General features: G+C 36.8%; 2 protein-coding genes across 2 annotated transcripts; both read right to left on the bottom strand.

The window, feature by feature from the left end:
* Positions 1–2,503: 2,503 nt before the first annotated feature.
* On the bottom strand, positions 2,504–7,551 carry taf12 (TAF12 RNA polymerase II, TATA box binding protein (TBP)-associated factor). Its single transcript, XM_053495290.1, has 6 exons — positions 7,414–7,551; positions 4,378–4,605; positions 3,846–3,923; positions 3,261–3,375; positions 2,730–2,818; positions 2,504–2,629 (listed from the first exon to the last, which is right to left on the bottom strand). Exons 2-6 carry the CDS (start codon positions 4,546–4,548, stop codon positions 2,594–2,596), a joined length of 489 nt encoding a protein of 162 aa, XP_053351265.1. The 5' UTR covers positions 4,549–4,605; positions 7,414–7,551; the 3' UTR covers positions 2,504–2,593.
* A 1,034-nt stretch (positions 7,552–8,585) lies between these two features.
* ctps1b (CTP synthase 1b) lies at positions 8,586–19,515 on the bottom strand. The gene is made up of 18 exons (XM_053495454.1): positions 19,425–19,515; positions 16,049–16,228; positions 15,790–15,960; positions 14,356–14,456; positions 14,155–14,271; positions 13,969–14,052; positions 12,315–12,395; positions 12,056–12,207; positions 11,830–11,962; positions 11,623–11,711; positions 10,953–11,047; positions 10,804–10,866; positions 10,666–10,709; positions 10,475–10,571; positions 10,280–10,335; positions 10,073–10,169; positions 9,851–9,995; positions 8,586–9,623 (listed from the first exon to the last, which is right to left on the bottom strand). The coding sequence occupies exons 2-18, from the start codon at positions 16,212–16,214 to the stop codon at positions 9,545–9,547; spliced, it is 1,770 nt and encodes a 589-aa protein (XP_053351429.1). The 5' UTR covers positions 16,215–16,228; positions 19,425–19,515; the 3' UTR covers positions 8,586–9,544.
* Between the last annotated feature and the right edge of the window lie 901 nt (positions 19,516–20,416).

The raw sequence follows: 20,416 nt of genomic DNA, 5'->3' as shown, positions 1-20,416 counted from the left end.
CCAGATTGTTGATGTTATACTTTAAATCAAGGACTCCAACACTGAAGGATAGTAAAAATAATAATGATCACAGTCATAGTAATTGTTTGTGATAAACAACTTTTTTTTTGCTTTACATGCATAAGTAAGCTTTACTTCCTGCCCCCCCCCCCCCCCACCACCACTTTTTGTTCCCGCTTTCTGCATCGACTTCCTCACAAGCAAGATCTCTTTAAGATCTAAGATCGAGTCTAAACAACTCACACAACTCACATGTAGAGATGAAAAGGCAACTGTTCGGTAGAGAATATTATTAGTGGCTTTAAAAACTACCATGTCATGTTAGTCTACTGGTCATAAATTTCAACATCTGTCTAAAGTGTTTCCCATCCTGTAAACCTGTATATCTCCAGTCACATTGTTGAAAAACACAAAGCTAAATCTTTTTTTATTCCAAACACTAACATGTCACATGTCCAGTATGTTGTTACTCAAACGGTCACATGTCACAGAGCTTACCCTAGGCTTGTTTGATGGCAGGATTCACTGTGAAGACCATCACTGCTCTACTGAATAGACTGACTATACAGTGGTTGGACTGACTGCCGCACAATACTGTGGCCCTATTTGCAAAGAAAATGTGGTATCTACAGTAACCAATGGTATACACCTGTACAATGTTTATTAATTAAAATATTAAACTCTGAAGACAGATGCCCATTGTAACGCGAGTTCCACATAAGATGATGCTTTGAAAGCGGCTGCAAAGAAAAGACCTAAACAGGTATCTCCAGTATTTTTAGAATATAGCACTGCATTCGGGATTGTTTTTTTTCCTGTACAAAACATTGTTAAATGATCTTCCATTGCATAATCTTTACAGAGATGACACCATCGACAAGAACAATGTGCACAGGTGTATAAAGTTTAAAGAATGGGAAACTGTCATTAACAAACCACACAGTGGGAGACCATCAACTGCGACAAAGAGTTTCAAAGAGGGTTCGAGTGTTGGGTTCAACAATGGTACAAATGAATGGCTTGTGATGGAGAGAGACTATGCTGAGTAGAACCTTTGTATAAGGTAGAATACCGGCATGTACAATTTTAATGTATGTCAGTTAATAAAAAGCCCTCGTATCACTTGTTTCTCAAAAGGGTTTAAACACCTTGGTTTGGCATGCATATGAGAGAAGCACTTTGATAATCAAATTATTTATTCTTGGAAAAAAAAAAAAAAAAAAAAAAAAAAAACCAGTCCATCTTATAAAGAACAATGATACTCATCCGAAAAATTTTACAAACCCCACCAAAAAATAAAAATAAAATAAAATCCCAACTCTGTTAACATGAGGCTTCTGACAATTCTGTGGTTATTTTGGCTACACTATGACTGTGAAACAAATTGTACATTAGGACTACATACTACTGTACAAACACTGCAAAAACACATGCCATGTGGGACTGCCTGTCCTGGTACTTTCCCCAAAAGAAAAAAAGCAATTCAATTGTGTAAAACACTTACTAAAATGGGCAAAACTGCAAATGACCAATGTTACTTAAGTACTAAGAAAAGTACTGCATATGTAAAGTCCTGGATGGAACATAATACAGCAAGACTCAGTTCACCACCATGCACCATGACAAGCACAATAACCATCAATCAAATAATATGCATTTCTGCAAGCTGTGCTGCAGTAATGCATATTAACATTCAGTTGCCATAGCAAAAAATATAATAATAATAATAATAAAACCTAGGTAGTTTTGAGTGGAATTTTAGAAAAGAATTTAATTAGCTATTTGACGCCTGTGTTGCTAAGGCTACTTGACCATTTGTGATCAACTGAACATGATTCCTTTTAACTAAATTACCATAACAATTACATTATAACTGAATTTATTGAAGAAGCAAATAATAGCACCTTCATTTATCAGACTTAGCAAAAGCCATTAGGAGGGCAGGTAAATTATCACACACATTCAAATGATTTTGCAAATTAAAAATATATGATGCAAGCAATAACAATGATACATTTGTACAGTTCTTCTTCTTATGCCACAAACTTCATTATGTTTCCTTTCGAAATAATGTTCAAATAATCACCGACTCAAATTAATCCTAAAATCCGGAAACATCACACACACTGAACTTGTGAATAAGGGCAGCCATAACAACTCACCCTGTGCCCAGAAGTACTCTTTAGCACTACAGGTAGTAATAAATTCTATCCCAAGAGGGGACAGTCTCAGAAATTAGAAATAGAAAAGGGGATAATGATAAATATACGGCGAGATACAGTTTATATTCAACTTCATAGTGGCTATGGAAAGACAGCCACGGTGAGCTGATCTAATTGTCTTTTATGCAGCATTTGATATGCATTATAATATGTAGGTCTAGAACCATACCAATTATGAAACACGAATGAAAGTTTAAACACCAGTTTGGGCAAATGATTCGGATTCTGTGAGAGAAAAATGTTAGAAGTAGTTGATAACAGCACTGAGAATAGTTCCTCTATCAGGCTGCCTTTTTCTTTTATTCTCCTCGAAGCCAAACCCCATAAACAAATAAAAAAGGCAAAAGAAATCTGAGCCTTCTGCATTCTTCTTATTTTTTGGTTGTCTTCCGAATCAGTGCCATTCTCTAAAAAAAACAAAAGACATTAAACAAAATGATCATTTTGCTGTTGTGTTTTTTTTGTTTTGTTTTTTAGCATGCAAGATATGAAAGCATGAAGACTGACCTGTTTGTGTGCTTCTGTAGTGCACGCCTTTTTGTACGGTCGGATTTCGTCTGAGCCGAAGCCGGGGATCCACATGTTCCACTGACGCTCTGTAGAGTCACAGCACAGAAGCAGGTCTTAAACAGTGTAAACCTAAAAATCCTAGCTCTTTTAATTTATATTATACATTACAATATTATATCCACGGCATATTATATACGACACACTTTGGGAGCTTAATGTCAGTGTTATCTATATAATAGACCACAAAACACACTTTCCTCAAATATACAGAGCAATTTCTGTTCAACACAACAGATGCCAATTAAGGTTTTTTTTCACCTTATGAAATAAACGGCTTATTATTTATAGTTCGAATTAAAGATGTTAGAGATGGTGATTTCTTTTAGGTAAAGATGAGGAAATATTGTGCAATAACAAAATAGTATAGAAAAAACTAAACACAGACTCTCAGACACATGATTTGCCCAGATTTTACAAAACATGATTCACCAGTCACAAAACAAAGAAATGCTGTAAACAAGCACTCACCAAGGTGTAGCTGCACATCCTTTACTTCCAGAGTGTTAGACTTGCGATGACGAGCGAGCTGACAGGCCGCGGTCACAACGCTCTCTATAAAATCATCAGCAACTTGCAGCAACATCTGAGAGACAGGACAAAGGTAGGGGATGGTGTTCCAAATTTAGAGGACAGCAAGCAGAAATTTGGGTGAGCGTTTATACAAGCGCTAGTTAAAAGGTCAAGTAGCAAAGTCCAGCAGTTTTTGAATAATAAAGGACTTCATACTAAATACTAATTGTTGTATAGTAATTACAATTTACAAAAAATTATTCTTCAGTTTATCACAATACTTTAGGCCACCACTGTACACTAGAAATACTGGTGCACTCTGAGCACCTGATGTGAAGCAGTAAAATGTTATACTGGCATGTACAATGTACGGTTAAAAACCATGTTTAGTAATCAAATAATTTATTAAGGCTTTCAAAACTGCACTGGCAAATTATAATAAATAAATAAAATTAACATAAACTCACTTGCCCTTAGATTCACACAAGCTTTCCATCTAATTTAAATGAATTTAGGATTGAGAAAAGCAGAGTGATAAATTACCTCCTCAACATCTTCATCAAGCTGCTCGTTGGGGTCGATTTCCCGCACAAGGTCCTGCAGTTTCTTTTTACTGAGCACCTGTGAAAGAGTCAGTTAGCAGGACCAAACTTGTCAAATAGTCAAATATCTAAATCGCATTCATAACGGAATGTTATGTAAACGTTTTGCAGAACCCAAAACCTCATACTTGTTCTAAGGCTAAAGGGGCTTCAGAATTTCACAATTTTATTGTTCAAGCTTGTTTATTTGTTGATAAAATGACAAATGAGAACATATCCCATTTTTTTTTTTATTAAACGAGGCCATGCAGTGAGTAACTGAAGTCCTGAAGTTTGTTAACAGAAAAAAAAAATGTGTAAGCAGGACTACACCCTTTAGTCTTCAGTGTTTTTGAAAACATCAGCAGGTCTCTGGCTTTGCACCTGCCATGACATTTCAAGACAACAAGCTATAACAGTGTCAGGAACAACAGGAACTGCGACATTTCAGAAATGCCTCCGTCCATGGTTACCTGGGGTGTGGACAGCCTCACCTGAGATCCCTCGGGACTCACTCTCCCAGCAGGCCCAGGTGTGCCCAGGCCTTTTCCTGGTACTGCAGCGCTGTTGGCCATGCTAGTGGCGAGAGTTGGAGTTGGTGAACTCTCAGCTTTCACAGCGCTGTACAGGTTGGATCGACCAGGCTGCTGTTGATATTGATTCATGCTACACTCAGTGAGGGCAATCAGTCAGTCACGTGCCTCTGGTCGGGCTTCGTTTAACTGTTCAGACACACAGATTACTAATCAGATTGTAAATGAGTTGGAAATATATCAATCTTAAAAAATGAACTAGCTGTTGTCTATTAGTCTAAAGCATTGTTTTTATTTTTTATACATGAAGGAAAGAGTCAAACAGAAGTTTTTTTTTTTTTACAACTGTAAAAAAAACTGTCTCTAAGAAATCCTGGGACTGACTTGAAATATACTTGTGTCTGAGGATTTATGATCATAAACAATTTAAGGCAGCACAATTTCTTATTTATTAATCCCCTCTAAATCTGATTGGAGCAAAACATTTCTGTCTAAATAGATCTGCAACATCTTAGGGTCATGTTATCATAAGTTATCATGTCGCATAAATGTTAAAGAGCACGTCAGTACATCATTTGCCCCAGATCATGTCAGAACCTGATCCAGGCCCTCTCAAATATAGAGTTCTTGCTTTTCTAAACTTATTTACATGCCCCAGGAACCTCAAAAGTTTTTTCCTCCTTTACTAAGAACAACTATGATGAGCAATGAGTCACTAGTAAATCACAGCACACTTGTGTTTAGTGACACATCGATCAAATGTGCCTGCCCTGCCCAACCCCCATGCAAAGAGCAAAAGGAGGCAGTTGACTTTGTTTTGTTTTTGAAAACAACTACACAGAAGTGGTGGAACAAACCATGATTCTAAATATATAATTCACTGAAAAAAAAGAAGCCATTTCTGAAACTTGTTGGATCATTACTTACAAAAAGCAACCTAGTACCATATGGACATTCTTGGGTATGCAGTTGACATCACTGTGTTGTGAGAGAACCTGGATTATTAAGCATTGTCCTTTTCATGTTAATCATATTGATGTTGTTTAAAAGGTACTATGTACGTTGGTGAGGCCCAACGATCTGACTTTCTCCCTCCTTGGCCTCATACAGGCAATTTTGATTGTTTAACTGGTGTTCTCTCATGGTTTACAAATCAAGCCCCAGAGGAGGTGTAAATATTAGATACATGATCCACATTAGTCCTGGAGCTCCTGATTCAGCAGTAATCCATTCAGATCTTGTATGATGAACACTTCACACTTTATCTATAAAGCTGACTGTCCAAAGTCAGTATCAGAAACCATCCAACTACTTTGAGGTTGTGCTATATGCTGTGGCCAAAGTGAAATGGACACCTGACCATCACACCCATATGCACTTGTTGACCATTTTAATGCAATCCTACTCCCACTTTTACTGATACAAAGGAAAATCAAAAGATTCACGCACCGCAGATCTAGTCACTTTTGCCTTCTGTCCTCCCTCAGATGCCCTAAAACTTGGCAACAGAATTCGCTATTGATGGTCTGGACCCAGGGGACAAATTCTCAATGCACAATGCTGCAAATGTCGAAAAAGATGATGAGCATGCACTTGGTCTAGCTGCGAATCTGCCTCGCCTTTTTCGGTTGTGGAGATGATGGGCTCTTCCACGGTGAAGACTGTTACTGTGTCGTACCGGTACACCCAATTTTTTCTCACCGGTAATAACCCCTGACCTGAAGGATGGATCATCTACGTCACCCTGACAGAGGTCTTGAATGAACTTGAAGCTGTCCTTGAAGAAATCGCAGACGACTGTGGTAATGCACATGGTCAGAATAGCACCAGTTGCACAGCTCCCGATATACACAGAACAATGTCTTTTGGCACACTGACTTATGTAGATCGGTGCTCCCTGTGACTGTGCACACAGCCTTTGCTGCCATATTACAAAACTAGACTTGAAACCTTTTGATACTAATTCATATAAAAGTGTATTTTTTCTATTCCCCTACAAATGCTTTACAGTAGACAATGAAACACAGCTATAAAAACCTGATATCCAGAATCATTAGTGAAGTCGAGCGGTCAGGCTTGATGTCCAGTCAGTGTTCCAGTTCATCCTAAAGGTGTTCAGTTTGGTTGTGTCAGCTGTGTGTCAAAAGTTTGGTTGGGGCATAGACACGAGTGATGTAGTCAGGTGTCCATATAGTTTTGGACGGCTTGGATATATTTCTAAACCTTCTACATTCCAAAGGCAGAGTTTGACAAAGTTACCTCGTTTTGAGTTGTTTTTTTTTCGCGCTAACGTTTCTGTCAGATGTTTACGCCTCACCGGAAGTTTAGCGCGCACGGCATTATGGGACTGAGAGAAATTGCGGCTACTAAAAGAGAAATGTTTTTGATTTACCAGTTTTTAACTAGAAGATACTTTTTAACACATTGGCTAACTTCAAATTAACAAAGCGAAAAACAATAATATATAAACGCCTAGAAGTTAGTTTATCGCTTTTTAACAGTTAACATAAACATAGTTAACTCACAAATAGCGGAACAACCGCTAGCTTATCATTAGCAAAGATTAGCTAGTTATCTGTCACCTAAATAAATAAAAAGAATACATGAACCAATAATCCGAAAATTCATAACATTTATATTTCCACAAGCAGCTTAATTTATCAATATTATTTTATTTATTTCCGACCCGATATCGCTGAACTTCTAACAACACAGAACGCACAGCTAACTGTTGTAGCAGACAATGATATGACAACAAGTGAAGAAAGTGGCTAATGTTTCTTTTCATGTCTACACCATAATTATATGTATAATATAATTTATTATACATCTTTATTGTTTTGAGCCTTTCTCCGTGTTTACGATTGCCGACATTTTAGGCTGTGTGCGCTACTCTGTATCAAGCTAACTGCTGGGGGCTAAAAGCTAATGCTAATGCTAAATCCAGCGAGCACGATATTAATTAACCTTAAATGCAACTTCGTATAAATACTTTACCTTCTATTAAAAGAGTGGTCCTATTTATCCATCTTCTTAAGACATATAGTATTAAATGGGTAAAGAGGTATATGGTCTAGTAAATGTAGAGCTCCTGCACTAGCTGTGCGTCCAGACACGGCGGTGTTAAATACAAGCGGAAGTTGGACATGACAGCATAAAAGCCTCTTGCCTCTGAGTCGAGTGAACAAGTTCTATCATAACGTACAGTACATACACAGTTATATCATCATATTAACAGAAACATCTGTCTGCCTTCTAGTTCTTAATTTTTTAAGGATGTATATTTATAATGGACTCCGTAAATCGTGTACTTTCAAAAACTAGTTAATGTACCAATTTACACCTGAAATTAATTTCACCTGGAAACTGTAGATTTGTATCTATGAATTAATCACAGTACACATATAACCAATATACTCATAGTGGACAACCTTTTATATATAAAACCAGTAACTACAGTTATATACAAGACCAGTCAAAAGTTTAAACACAATTGCGATTTAGTTTCTATATTCTGGAAGAATGTTTCTTTCTTCTTTTTTTTTTTTCAAAACTATGAAATAACACAAATGGTATTAGGTAATTAAGTAAACAGACAGTAGTTAATTTAAGAAATAACGGTCAGCTGTCAAAACCATGATGAAACTGGCTCTCGTGAAGACCTTCCCAAGAACACAAGATCAAAACTCTGCTCTAGAGGAGAAGTTCATTTACAGTTACCAGCCTTACAAATCATCAATTAATTAACAGGAAAGACCATAAAAAATTAGAAGGTGTGTCCAAACTATAGTCAAAATGTTTTTATATGACCTTTAGAAGCTTTTAAAAAATAAACAGTAGGCAGTATATATACATTATTAAAAAATTTTTATTAACACAGCAGGAACCAAGAGATTGCAAAGAGATTGATAATCTGTAAATAGTTTAGTGATCAACATAATATTTGCTACATTTCTTCATATTTTTAAAATCTCCCACCCAAGTTTACATATTAATGAACAACGGTTAGCTCTGGTATATCACAGTAACTTCCAGATTTCAGGAGATCTGAATTTAGCAGGCATCAGTGTTCTGCACCATATAAATGAATTCACTCAGTAAAATAGTACAATAAAAAAAGATATCAGAATGTACAGTGGTGGCCAAAATTATTCAGACAAAGAAAAAAATTCAATTATTTAATTATGCTCTCATTTATTTTTTAATAATGACAATTGTTATACAACAATCACTATTTAAATATATAGTCCTTTTAATATTCAAAACCTGCTGGATCCAGCAGGACCTAAAGTCAAAAAGAACTTTGGTCTCACTTGATCAGTCTATGCCTGCTTGAATGTACAGATGAGATTTTTTGATTGCTACTGCCTTTTTCACCACTGTCCAACAGCTTTCTATTGTATTTAGGTCTGGAGATGAGCCAGGCCACAGCTCCAGAAGCGGAATACCATTGTCACGTAGCCACATACCATAGCATACTTTTTTACTAGTTTCTCAGTTAATTAGCATAACTCTTTAGCCAGATAGGCTAAGACTAATTAGTGGAATCACCTGTTTTGTGCACAGGCAGAACGCATGTTGTCGTAATACTTTCGTTTTCCCTGTGTGAGCATTTGATATTATACAGTTTTTTACCTGAATACAGAGTATTCCTTTAAAATTGTGGAGAGGACAATGAGCATTAAATGATGCACTTATGAGAGATACAGTATCAGTATAACTTATATAATAAATAATAAATTTGGCATAATTCCAGTTTATTACAGCAATAAAATCATGTACTCTTTTGGCAAAGATGAAACATGAATTATAATCCAAACTATAACCTCGTTCCTCACATGCAAAATATGTTAATATACATAAATGCACATTATTTAGATCCCAAAGACTCTATAAATAGTAATTTAAAAGTTGTATTTGAGTATATTAAATCATTTTGTGTTCTGCTGTAGTAATGGCTTAAAATATTGACAACTTTAAAAGTCAATACATCCCTTCCATTCTCATATAAATGATCTATAGAAGAATCACTACACATAAAAAAAACTTAGACATGATGACAGGATTTGTCTTCAGGTCCAAATTTAACTTCCCTTCATATGGTCCATTGTGAGTGAGCATATCCATTCTATGAGAGTGATGGGAATTTGATTTCAGAGAGCTCTAAATCGGGAGAACTGCTGCCACTGTGGTCACTGTATGTGTCTCTGGGGCAAAGGAAAAAAAAATCCCAATAAAATTATTAAACACCAACACATTTTGCATGCAAGTTTATTTTTTGTTTTATTTCAGCTAATGGCTAAAATTGAACATTTAATGGATATTTTCATGTGATGTGCATTCTATCTTCACAGGGACAAAGCAGTGATTATAAGACACAATATATTTTTTAAAGAAGACTTAATTAAATAAAGATTTCAGTGGTTTAGTTTACCGTGGTGAAAGTCTGCACCCTTTGAGAAGATAGCTCTGTAGTTTTCCTGCAGCTGCTAAAAGCAGACCAAAGTAGGGTGGTGAAGGCTTAATGGGCCGGGAGGTGAACTCCGGATGGTACTGCACTCCCACAAAATAAGCATGATCTGCCAGGACAAAAGAAGAAACTGTGATTAAAAAAAACTTACATGTTTTAAAAATAAAATACTGTAAGTTGACCTACCTTCCAGTTCAATGATTTCCATTCGTTTGCCCTCCTCATCCTGGCCCACAAAGCGGAGACCTTTTTCCTCCAAGCGGTGCTTTAGTTCTGGATTTACCTGAAGGAAGTGCCCAGGAACAAGTACATGCCACTAAAAGACCATCCAAGCACAAACAGATCGATTTCGATCTATACACCTCTATACACCTAATCGATTTAAATACACACCTCAAAACGATGTCTGTGTCGTTCATCAACATATTCGGCATCTCCATATAATGTTCCTGAAATATTAAAAGACAGTAAATTAATTTCAATCAACTGCATCAATCAATATTGTTCAGCAACCTTTTTTGTAATAACCCAAGCTCAGTAAACACAGCATTAAAACAGTTTGGTACAAAATCACTCCCAGTAACGTACTGAGAATACTTGAGGTGCTTGTGAAGATGGTTCGCCTTTTTCCTAACCTCATGGTGCCACCCATTTGTCCTGGATTATGTTCTGGCATTTCAATTACCTACATGAACATGTGAGAGAAAATCTTTAGAGCTGCACAGTGAGCACACTTATTAAAACACTAAGCGCTTTAATATTGTAAAAACATTGCTTACCACAGGGTACTTTGTGTCAGGATCAAATTCAGTGGAGTTGGCATCTGTTCATAGAAACAAGACAAATATGAGATCGGACAAAAGAAAAATACAAAAACTGTTGTGAAACTCTAACAGAGAACCTCTCGTGCAGCTGACCTTTCCAGCCAAGTACATTGCGGGCAAATTCACACACAGCGAGCTGCATGCCCAGACAAACACCTGCAAACCACATTATAAAAACAGTGAACAGGGTGAGAAATCAATGGCATACTAAAATTCCAAAATCAAAATTCCTGTCTTTTTACCTAAAAAAGGCTTTTTCTTTTTTCTTGCCCAATTAATAGCATGAATCTTTCCTTCAGTGCCTCGTACCCCAAAGCCTCCTGGAACCAAAATGCCACTGGGAAAGTAATAAATAGTCATAATTGCAAGGACAGCATCTGTCATATATAAAAAGTTTAGACTTAGGTGAGTTATTAGTAGTAAAGCACATCATAAAAGAATGGTGGTTGTTTCAACATAGATGTGAACGAACACTATAATGTAGAAATGTGGGGAAGGCGATTCAATGTTGTGGGTTTTTTTGTGTGGCAATTAATGCATCTCTACACTGAGTTTAAAATATATCTTTTTAATAATGATTTTTTTTTTTTATTATTATTTATATACACTGCCTGGACAAACACACTCTAAGATTTCATTCAGTCACCTTCAGCTTTGATTACAGCACACACTGTGGTGGCGAGTTCATGTGTGAAAATTATTCCTTATGCTCCCAGAACCACTCTTTCACAATTTGAGTTATATTGGAATATGCCTGTGCCATCAACCTGGTCACTCAGTACATTCAGGTCGTCAGCTGACTTCCTTTTATTGCCACATAATGCTGCTGAGTCTAGACCTGATAAACTGAAGCAACTGCAGATCATAACACTGCTTTTTGTTTAGCCATGTGTTGCATGTCACTGGGCTCACTCGGCACTGCAGAGCTTCTGCCATGCCTCGTGATACTTCACTGGATCTTCCTGCTCTGTGCTCTGCTCCAGATATGCAGAGTCTATGAACTGAATCAAAGAAAACATTCATAGCTATATACTGGTATAACTAAATGAAATATCCATAACAGCATTAATGAGCATAAATGACTTATAATGGGAATCATTAATCAAGAGCACGCCTTACTTTCACCTCTAGCTTGTAGTTGATTGCAAGGGCAGAATGTTCCAGTGCCTTAATCACTGATGCATAGGAGTCAGAAAATTTGGTGTATTTTCCAACTAAGGCAATTGATGTGCTTTCCAAAAGACGGTCAGTTCTGTCAAAAACATACCAAACCAACAAAACACACATGAAATGATAAAAAGAAAATTCAATTTGTTTGTAAGTTCGGAAAAATAGTAATCCTTACCTGTCTGACATTTCTTTCCACTTGGTGAGCATCATGCGCGGTTTCGTCTCAACAGGCAGGTTCAGCCGTGTGCAAAAGAAATCCACCACTCCCTGATCCTCCATGAGCAGTGGAACTCTATATACGGAGGACACATCATGTATGCAGATGACCTACAAATAAGAACAGGCAGAAGATATAGATGTGAGGCAATAAAACAGACAAAGTGTTCTCAGATTAGAAACATTTCTTAAATGTTGCTCATACTGTATGTAAATACCTGCTCTGGCTCGACATGACAAAACATTGAGATTTTCTCTTTCACTGCTGTGTCTAGTGGTGTAGCGCAACGACAAACAATCTAAAAAAAAAGGAGGAAGCATATAAGCAAAGAAAAGTGTTAATATTCCCAGATTGGATAGTGGGAAAAATTTAGCTCTGGGTTAATAATCCTTGTTGCGATGTGTGTGTTCTTCTTAGGTGGCAACGGTCACTTGTTTAAATTGTTAGTGGAGGAACAGAATTCAAGAGTCAATGTTATACAATAACATTGCTGAAGCCTCAAACCTGAATGATCAGAAGATGTCGACCAGCACTCAGCACTAGCAATAGTTCCAATCACAACCTAAAATCACAGCTATACTCATAGATACAAAACGTGTATAGTAGCGACAGGTTCTACCGACTTGTAAGTCAGGTGTTTCACATAATATAAGCCTGATAATAAACTAATAAAATGGGTTTATTTAACAAAGAATGTACAGTAGGAGATATTTATTACACATGTGATTGGAATGATTGCCAGAGCTTTGTAACAGTCAGCAGAGAAAAAAAGAAAGGCCAGTGAGGGAACAACTTGGCATACCGGCATTCCACAACACAGCTGTAAACGTTTACAAAGTATGATGTGTGGTCAATTGACCCTTTCACTAAGAAAAAAGTATTGGATTTTATTTAGCAATGTTATAATAGCAATGTTTTTTTAAGTAGGCCTCACTCAAATGGTTGAGATACTGGTTCATGGTAAATGTATCTATATATTTACAAATCCAACATTAGAAAAAACTGTAAAAGTCAAATAAAATATAATTTTTTTGCGGCACTCATCTTTGGCCATTAGATCGCCTTTATTTCTTATGGGTATGCTAAAAAACTATTTTAAAAAGGCATATTTTTTAAAGATAAAATGCCACCTAGTGGATTTCTGTAGCATAGCATACCTCAACCGAATGGTGGAGATGGCTAAATTAGGTTACTTTCAACACACTGTTCAATGTGCTCTACCAAAAAGTGGAGCATGATGTTAAAATAATATTAAGTTAATAAAACACTATTGGACAAGCCGTAATCGGAAAATAATCATAATAGCTAATGTAAGTCAATTATTTAAGCAGTAGCATTGTGTTAAGCAGAATTAGAATTTGTTTTGACTTTTTTTTGCATAAAATGTGTCATGCACACTCGGTCCGCACTAGGACCCGGAAGTAATGTGGTCGTGAACCAGGAAGCATAAAAGGAGTAAACAAACCACAACACGCCGCTCAGTCATTAAGTTCACCCATGCCACCTCGGATTCGTTCGCCGATTCGTGAGTACTCACTTTCTTGGGTTTGCTTTTAGATTGAGTGTGTGTTCATAGGACACGGGTTAGATTGTGTCTTTCCCTTGCTCCCTATTTGTGAGAGTCCTTAAACTAAATAGCGTGATTATCCTGCCTACTCGTGCTCTTTCGCGTTTGGGTTTACCATTCATGCAACAAAGGGCTAACCGCTAAAGCTACGTCTTCTGGTCACCTAAGGTTAGTTCTTGACAGAATGTCACTCTTGAATTTTCAGTATGGAAATTCCCACATTAATATAAAGCAACCTTTGAATGTTAATATTTGCAAACATGGGATTTATTAATAACAAATAAAGAGAGAGAATTTGCCTGACCAGATCAGGTGACAGGCCCAGACCACGGAGCTCTCGCACACTGTTCTGTGTAGGTTTAGTCTTCTGCTCTCCTGTAGTACTGGGCTGAGAACAGACACAACTACGTATATAAAACAACAGTTTGCAACACCCTGCTGAGTGTGCAGGTAAACAAATAATATGACTGTAATGTGGGTTGTCTCCTACCTGAGGAACAAGACTGACATGAATGTTGCAAAAGTTCTCACGCTTCACCTTGAACTGAAACTGCCTGAAGGCTTCGATGAAAGGCATGCTTTCAATGTCTCCCACGGTGCCTCCTAACTATGACACACAAACCAATATATGTTTAAGGCAAAGAGCTTGAAGGTAACCCAGCATCACCATGAATAGCTAAAGGAGTTGCACCTCTATGACACAGACTTCTGGCTCGACCCCATCATCATCCACTGACACTTTGGCTTGCCGCATAACCCTCTCCTGAATGGCATCAGTGATGTGTGGTACCACTGGGAAAAAACAGCACAGATCAAAGCACCGTAATCCACCAGCACATTTACAGAAATGCTTAAAAACGTTGTCATTTTTTTAACATCAATGTTTATGCGTGCCATGCAGGTGATTTGCATTTCCCTCACCGAACTATCATAACTATGCATCAATCTCTTTAGATTGTTAGAGTATTTATGTTAATATTGCTGAAAACAACACTTAAATCTGTTTGTCACAAGTCATATTTTGTCACAAGGAATCAGTTCTTGAAAAGGACAATGCCGTTGATGTGCTTAATTTAAACAAATTATATCACATATATAATTTCTATACTCAGTTTATTAATAGAAAGATTATATATACTGTCTGGCTTGTAAGTCAGACAGTATATATAATCTAAAGTTATATTTTGTATATTATAAAACAAATTGAATAAAGGTGAAGCTTTCTATAAGGAAACATGTATTTATCATGCATAGGAGAAGTCTTGGCTGAAAGATCTAATTTTAAAGAATACCCCCACCCTTATGCTGGCATTACCATCAGGCATAATGCTTGTGGGTCGAAAGATACCATCTCCACTTAAACATGAGTTATGAGACATTTACTATGCTGTGCATGTAACATGAAATATAACAAGGAAGTTAACAGTAAAACTGTATTTGAAAAAATAGGTGAAAAAATTGACCAATCACTGTAATGCCCCACATGTGGGGGGCGTTAGTGTACCAGTATATAATTGATACTATTCAGTTTAGGAGATAGTGTTAGTGTTGTGGCTGATTGGTGTGATTTTTTCCCCTTTGTCTTCAAGGATGATTTAGAGGCTGCTGAGAGGATATATTTTTATAGCAGTTATATATTACGTTTTAACATGAAGTAAATTGACTCACTCATATTCTACAATACTACGTGCAACTATAAACAGTTAAAAGGCCCAATGTGTTGTTTATTAATACTTAAAAAAAGTATAACTTGGCAAACTGCTGTAATAGAAGAAGAATAAAACACTTCACAATGTGCTGATATTGGAAAATAATCAACAGCGGGGTGGTAACAGCACAACACAATGTCTTCCCTATAACAACATGTCCAATTACATTTTATTTATTTATTAATTGCTACGGACTGTATAACAACTTCAGCAAAGAATCTCAGTTGCATTGACATGGGCCATATTATTCAATTAATAATGGCACAATCATAATAAAAATGCATCACTTAACAACCTCAGTTGGAACAGTCGGGTTTGCAGAAATGCAAACATTGTTCTCATGACATGACCATGATTTTTACTGTTATCATTATAAAGAGAAAAAGAACACAATGTGATCTATTAACAAGACACACCTTGCACAGTTTTGCCAAGATAATCTCCTCTCCTCTCTTTCGTTATAACAGACTGATAAATCTTCCCAGTGGTCAGGTTGTTGTCTTTGGTCAGCCGGATGTCCAGAAAGCGTTCATAGTTTCCCAAATCCAGATCAACTTCACCACCATCATCCAGCACAAATACCTCCCCTAAAAGACAATAACACTGTGTGTGTGATGCTGAAAGGCATGAAGAGTGTATGGCAACACTCGACTCGCTGCATGCAGGCAAACTCACCATGCTCATAAGGAGAGAATGTGCCTGCGTCAATATTAATGTAAGGATCAATCTTGATAGCTGTGACGTGGAGGCCGCAGGATTTGAGGATTGTTCCCACACTGCTGGCAATAATGCCTTTACCAATTCCCGATATAACACCACCAGTGACCAAGATGTACTTCATCTTTGGGACAAAGCCTGGACACAAAGCAAGCAGAATAAAAAATTTTTAAACTTATTTGATGATCCTATGATTTAAAAATTCCTATGATTTAAAAAAAAATCATAGGAAACACTCTACATAGAGACTAGAGACTTCTCAGTGGTGGAAATTATAACGATATCAAAGATAATTAACTTATTATGTGTAATTAGCCTTGAGTTAGTTTGACTGGTCTCATTAATCTAACTTCATTCATTTTACTGGCATTATACACAATTTCAATATAAGCATGTTTTTAGGGATAACATATTTAACCACATATGTATTTAACCACAAATATAGTCACATTACTCAAGTATAAAATATAATTATACAAACATTGAAAATAAATGAATAGCACAGAGGATATGCTTACCGATGCTCTGTTTACTAGTACTAGAGCTTGTGAAAGGAGAGAGAACAGACTAGATAAGCTTGACCTTGTGCTATCAGTGTGTAAGAAAGCATATCTATTGTGCTCCTCACAGTGGGAACACACCTGCTGATGAAGTAATTGCTGATAATGATATGAGGGCTACATGGGAAGAGGAATTCTGTTTTGATTTGTGAATAACATCATTCTTTGGTTAACAGAATATAAGGAGTGTGCATTGAAATGCTTTTCAGTCTGCCCTTTGCTTGTTCTTGAACAGGCATTGAATTGGCTCACTTGAGCTTTGTTGCTGCAATAAATTCCAGCTCATTCAGTTCAACCGACTGCTGAGTCTTTTTTGATACTATTATAATTTAAGTTACAGCTTATATTTAAGTGCTAAAGTGTAACTGGCACTAACAGTGGAAGATCTAAATCTCCAACATCAACTTAAGCCTAATGTGTGCAGGACAAAAAAATCAAAAAGTCTATGACAGTAATAAACAGACTAAGTTCACGGATATTAAGCCCAATATTGTGCAGGTTCCTTCGAGTGCTGTAGGTTGCGTAGTGGTGCCTCTGTGACTCAGACTTGTTTGTCAGGTGCATTCCATGGATGCTTGGTCAGACTTTAGAGGCCAGATCAACAACCTTGAACTCTTTACCTACTTAGTCCCATACACAGCAGGCTGTAATGCACTGGCTGTTCTGATAACTTTCTAAAAAAGTAAATCTCCCTGCAAAAACAAATTCCATAGAGATCACGAAAGACATTCTAAATACAAGTGCTGCAGTTTTCCCTAACTCAGTCATAATTTTTCAAATCAAAACTATGGTTCTGAGGGATACACATACTTTTAAACAATTATGTTTTTTTTTTTAAACAATGGGTCCCACAATAAATAAATGAGCTCATAGCTCATTCTATTTTTACAGAAGATTAATTAACACCAACTGATTTGAGAATTCATCCAAGCTGGCCTTTATCAGTATTAATAATTCTTTTGTTTGTGCAAAGCTGCTTTGCGACAATGACAATTGTTAAAAGCGCTATACAAATTAAATTGAATTGAATTGAATTTATTACCAGTGAATGTTTGCCTATTATGAAAATTGACAGTCCGTACACATACATCGTATTTTGAGGAATATATATATATATGCAGCGGAACCTCAGCATGTGATTGCCCTTCCTTAAGACTTGAAATTTTGCAAGAAATTTGCATCGGTGTACGAAATTTGCATTGCATCTGCTGGCATGAATGTCTGGGAGCCGTTCAAATCTTGCTTATGTCAGTGGAAAGCAAAGCAAGTTACCATTTTTTAATGATTTTTGGCAGTTTTTTTTTTGCATTTTGTGCAAGATTTAATGAAGACATAGCACCAAGGGTTCCAAAAAAGTTAGAAAGCACAGTTTCAGTCGATGAAGATGTATCCAAATTGTTTTAATACAAATAAAATAATAAAACCAAAACACAGTTTGGTTCTTCAGTCCTTGTGGGAATGTGTCGCAGATGATGCACATAATTTTATTTGTGTGTTAGTTTGTTCTGGATAAAAATTACAGTACAGTCATGCACTTCACAATGTCTGTTTAAGTAGTGTCTGACTGTTTATCCCATGCTCACAATATGTTTTCACATAGTTTATAAATGCTTTTTTATAGATCAAATTAATCTGGCTCCACAAAACTGAGCAATTGAAAAAGCTTCTGCGTCAGCAAACTTATGCCTAAAATTATTCAAGCGACTATTCTGACCAGTAGTGGTAAAGGGCACTTCTTCATTCCCCGTATCCCACTCATACCCAGCAACAACCATTTGACTTTAAATGCCTTCGATTTCCAGTTCGCCTTACTTTCTTAATATTGTTGCCATAATCTTAAAAACTCCATATGTCATATCTTCAAGAGTGGGCACACCAAGAAATCTTCACATATGCGCACGAATGGCCAAACTAAAAATATTGTATATCGCAAGGTGTCTGAGTAGTTGAGCTCATTTACTGTATACTGAGTTAGTATTTAATTATTGCAGTGATTGTTTTTACTATCTTTTAATACTTTCAGTACATTGTTTGTAGTTGTGGAATACTATGTTCAATATTAATAGAACTTTGCAAGATTTTATGGGTCAAGTCAATAAATGCCATTACTGACTATATACAATGCATTCTGTTCTTTCGCTTGTACTGAAATCATATATATATGTGGGCGGAGCCACGGGTAACCTCTAGTAATAAGAATAAGAAGCAGAAGAAGAATGTTAAATAAAAATAAAAATAAATAAATAAATAGTTACAATTCATTGATTTCTAGTTCATTCTATTTGGGGGAAAAAAGATCTATTTTTTCCTGTTTTATTGTGTTAAAACTCTATTTTATTTCTATGCAATCCAACTGGAATAGAAATATCCTATTCTATTAATAATGATGAAAGGTAATATTAGAAAACCTTACAATAATTTCGTTTGTGCGACTTCACAAAACCTTCCTTGTACACATAACATGCACCCTCTTCTATGACGTCATCTGGCGGCCCTTTAAGCGCGGACTACTTTCCCCTGAAGCTTTCTCCTAACTTTGCACATCACACAGGAGAAGCAGCTATTGTCGTTCTACATGGTGTTTAAATGGTAAACATCATAAACCGCTGGAACGTGACTGTCGGACACTGCAGCACGAGCAGCCAGACGCGCGCGACCAGAAAATCAACATCATGTTACTGTATCTTCTTTCCATTACATAACACTGCAGCACTCCAGATCTACAGCTGATAGAACACAACAACACAAGAGCGCAGGCGTTGTCATTATCTTACCTTATGCCTGAGCATGTGTACATGAAATCATGCGCGTGAGGTTCCTGAGCGCCGCTTCACACGCAGATCATCATCACCCCCTCCTGCAACGCGATCCAGGCCAAAAGCACGTGTACTGTAAGCTGAGGAAACCCGCCCATGTGTGCTGCGCTAATCTCCACCGAGAGTGCTCGACCGATCAGAACAGGTCATTCCTATTCACAGTGTTTACAGATCAGCAGTCAGAATAAACTTCCTTACTTGCCTTTAACGTCTGAGGTCCGTCCCTGTGTGCTGCGGAATGTGTGTGTACATGATTCATTTACAAACTTATTTAACAATAAACTTGATTAAACCTCACAGTGTAACTTCTGAAGTAAACACATCCTTACTTATCAAGTACCAAGGTACTATGATACTTTACTGATTACTGTGGTATCACTATAGTGTGTATGCTGTGAATACCATTGGTACTTATTGGGTACCTATTGGGTTCAGCAGGTATCTAAAATAGGCTGTACTGTACATACTGTACTATATTAGTACATACTACTACTGGTGTTGTATCGCACAGGCAGCATCATAACGTATGACATAAACATGTACAGTACTTTAAGTACCTAGTACAGTATCCTAGTACAGTAAGTCGTCTATACAAACATTCAAGTTACTAACTTTTAAAGATACAACATGCATTTGTGAAGGTTAGATCCAGTGTACATGTACATGTTCGTAAGCAAGTGAAAAAACAGCGGTAATGAAGATGGTACTGCTAAGAAGCCCCAAAAGGAGACAGAAGTGAAAATAATTGAGAGAATGGAGTGGGGTGAAAAGATTACAGACATTACTTGTTTTAATCAGCACAATTCTAAAGAACAAGGACAATATCATGGAACATGTTAGTTTTAAGATGTGTATAGCAAATTGTGTTAGTATCCTAGTTCCTAGACAATGTTTGTTGGACTTTGAACGTTGAACAAATTGGGCTTATGAACAAGCTCTCGGAACAGAAC

Source organism: Clarias gariepinus, chromosome 4 (assembly GCF_024256425.1).
Source record: "Clarias gariepinus isolate MV-2021 ecotype Netherlands chromosome 4, CGAR_prim_01v2, whole genome shotgun sequence".
NCBI classification, from domain to species: Eukaryota; Metazoa; Chordata; class Actinopteri; order Siluriformes; family Clariidae; genus Clarias; species Clarias gariepinus.
This window is presented reverse-complemented; position numbering and strand designations above follow the sequence as displayed.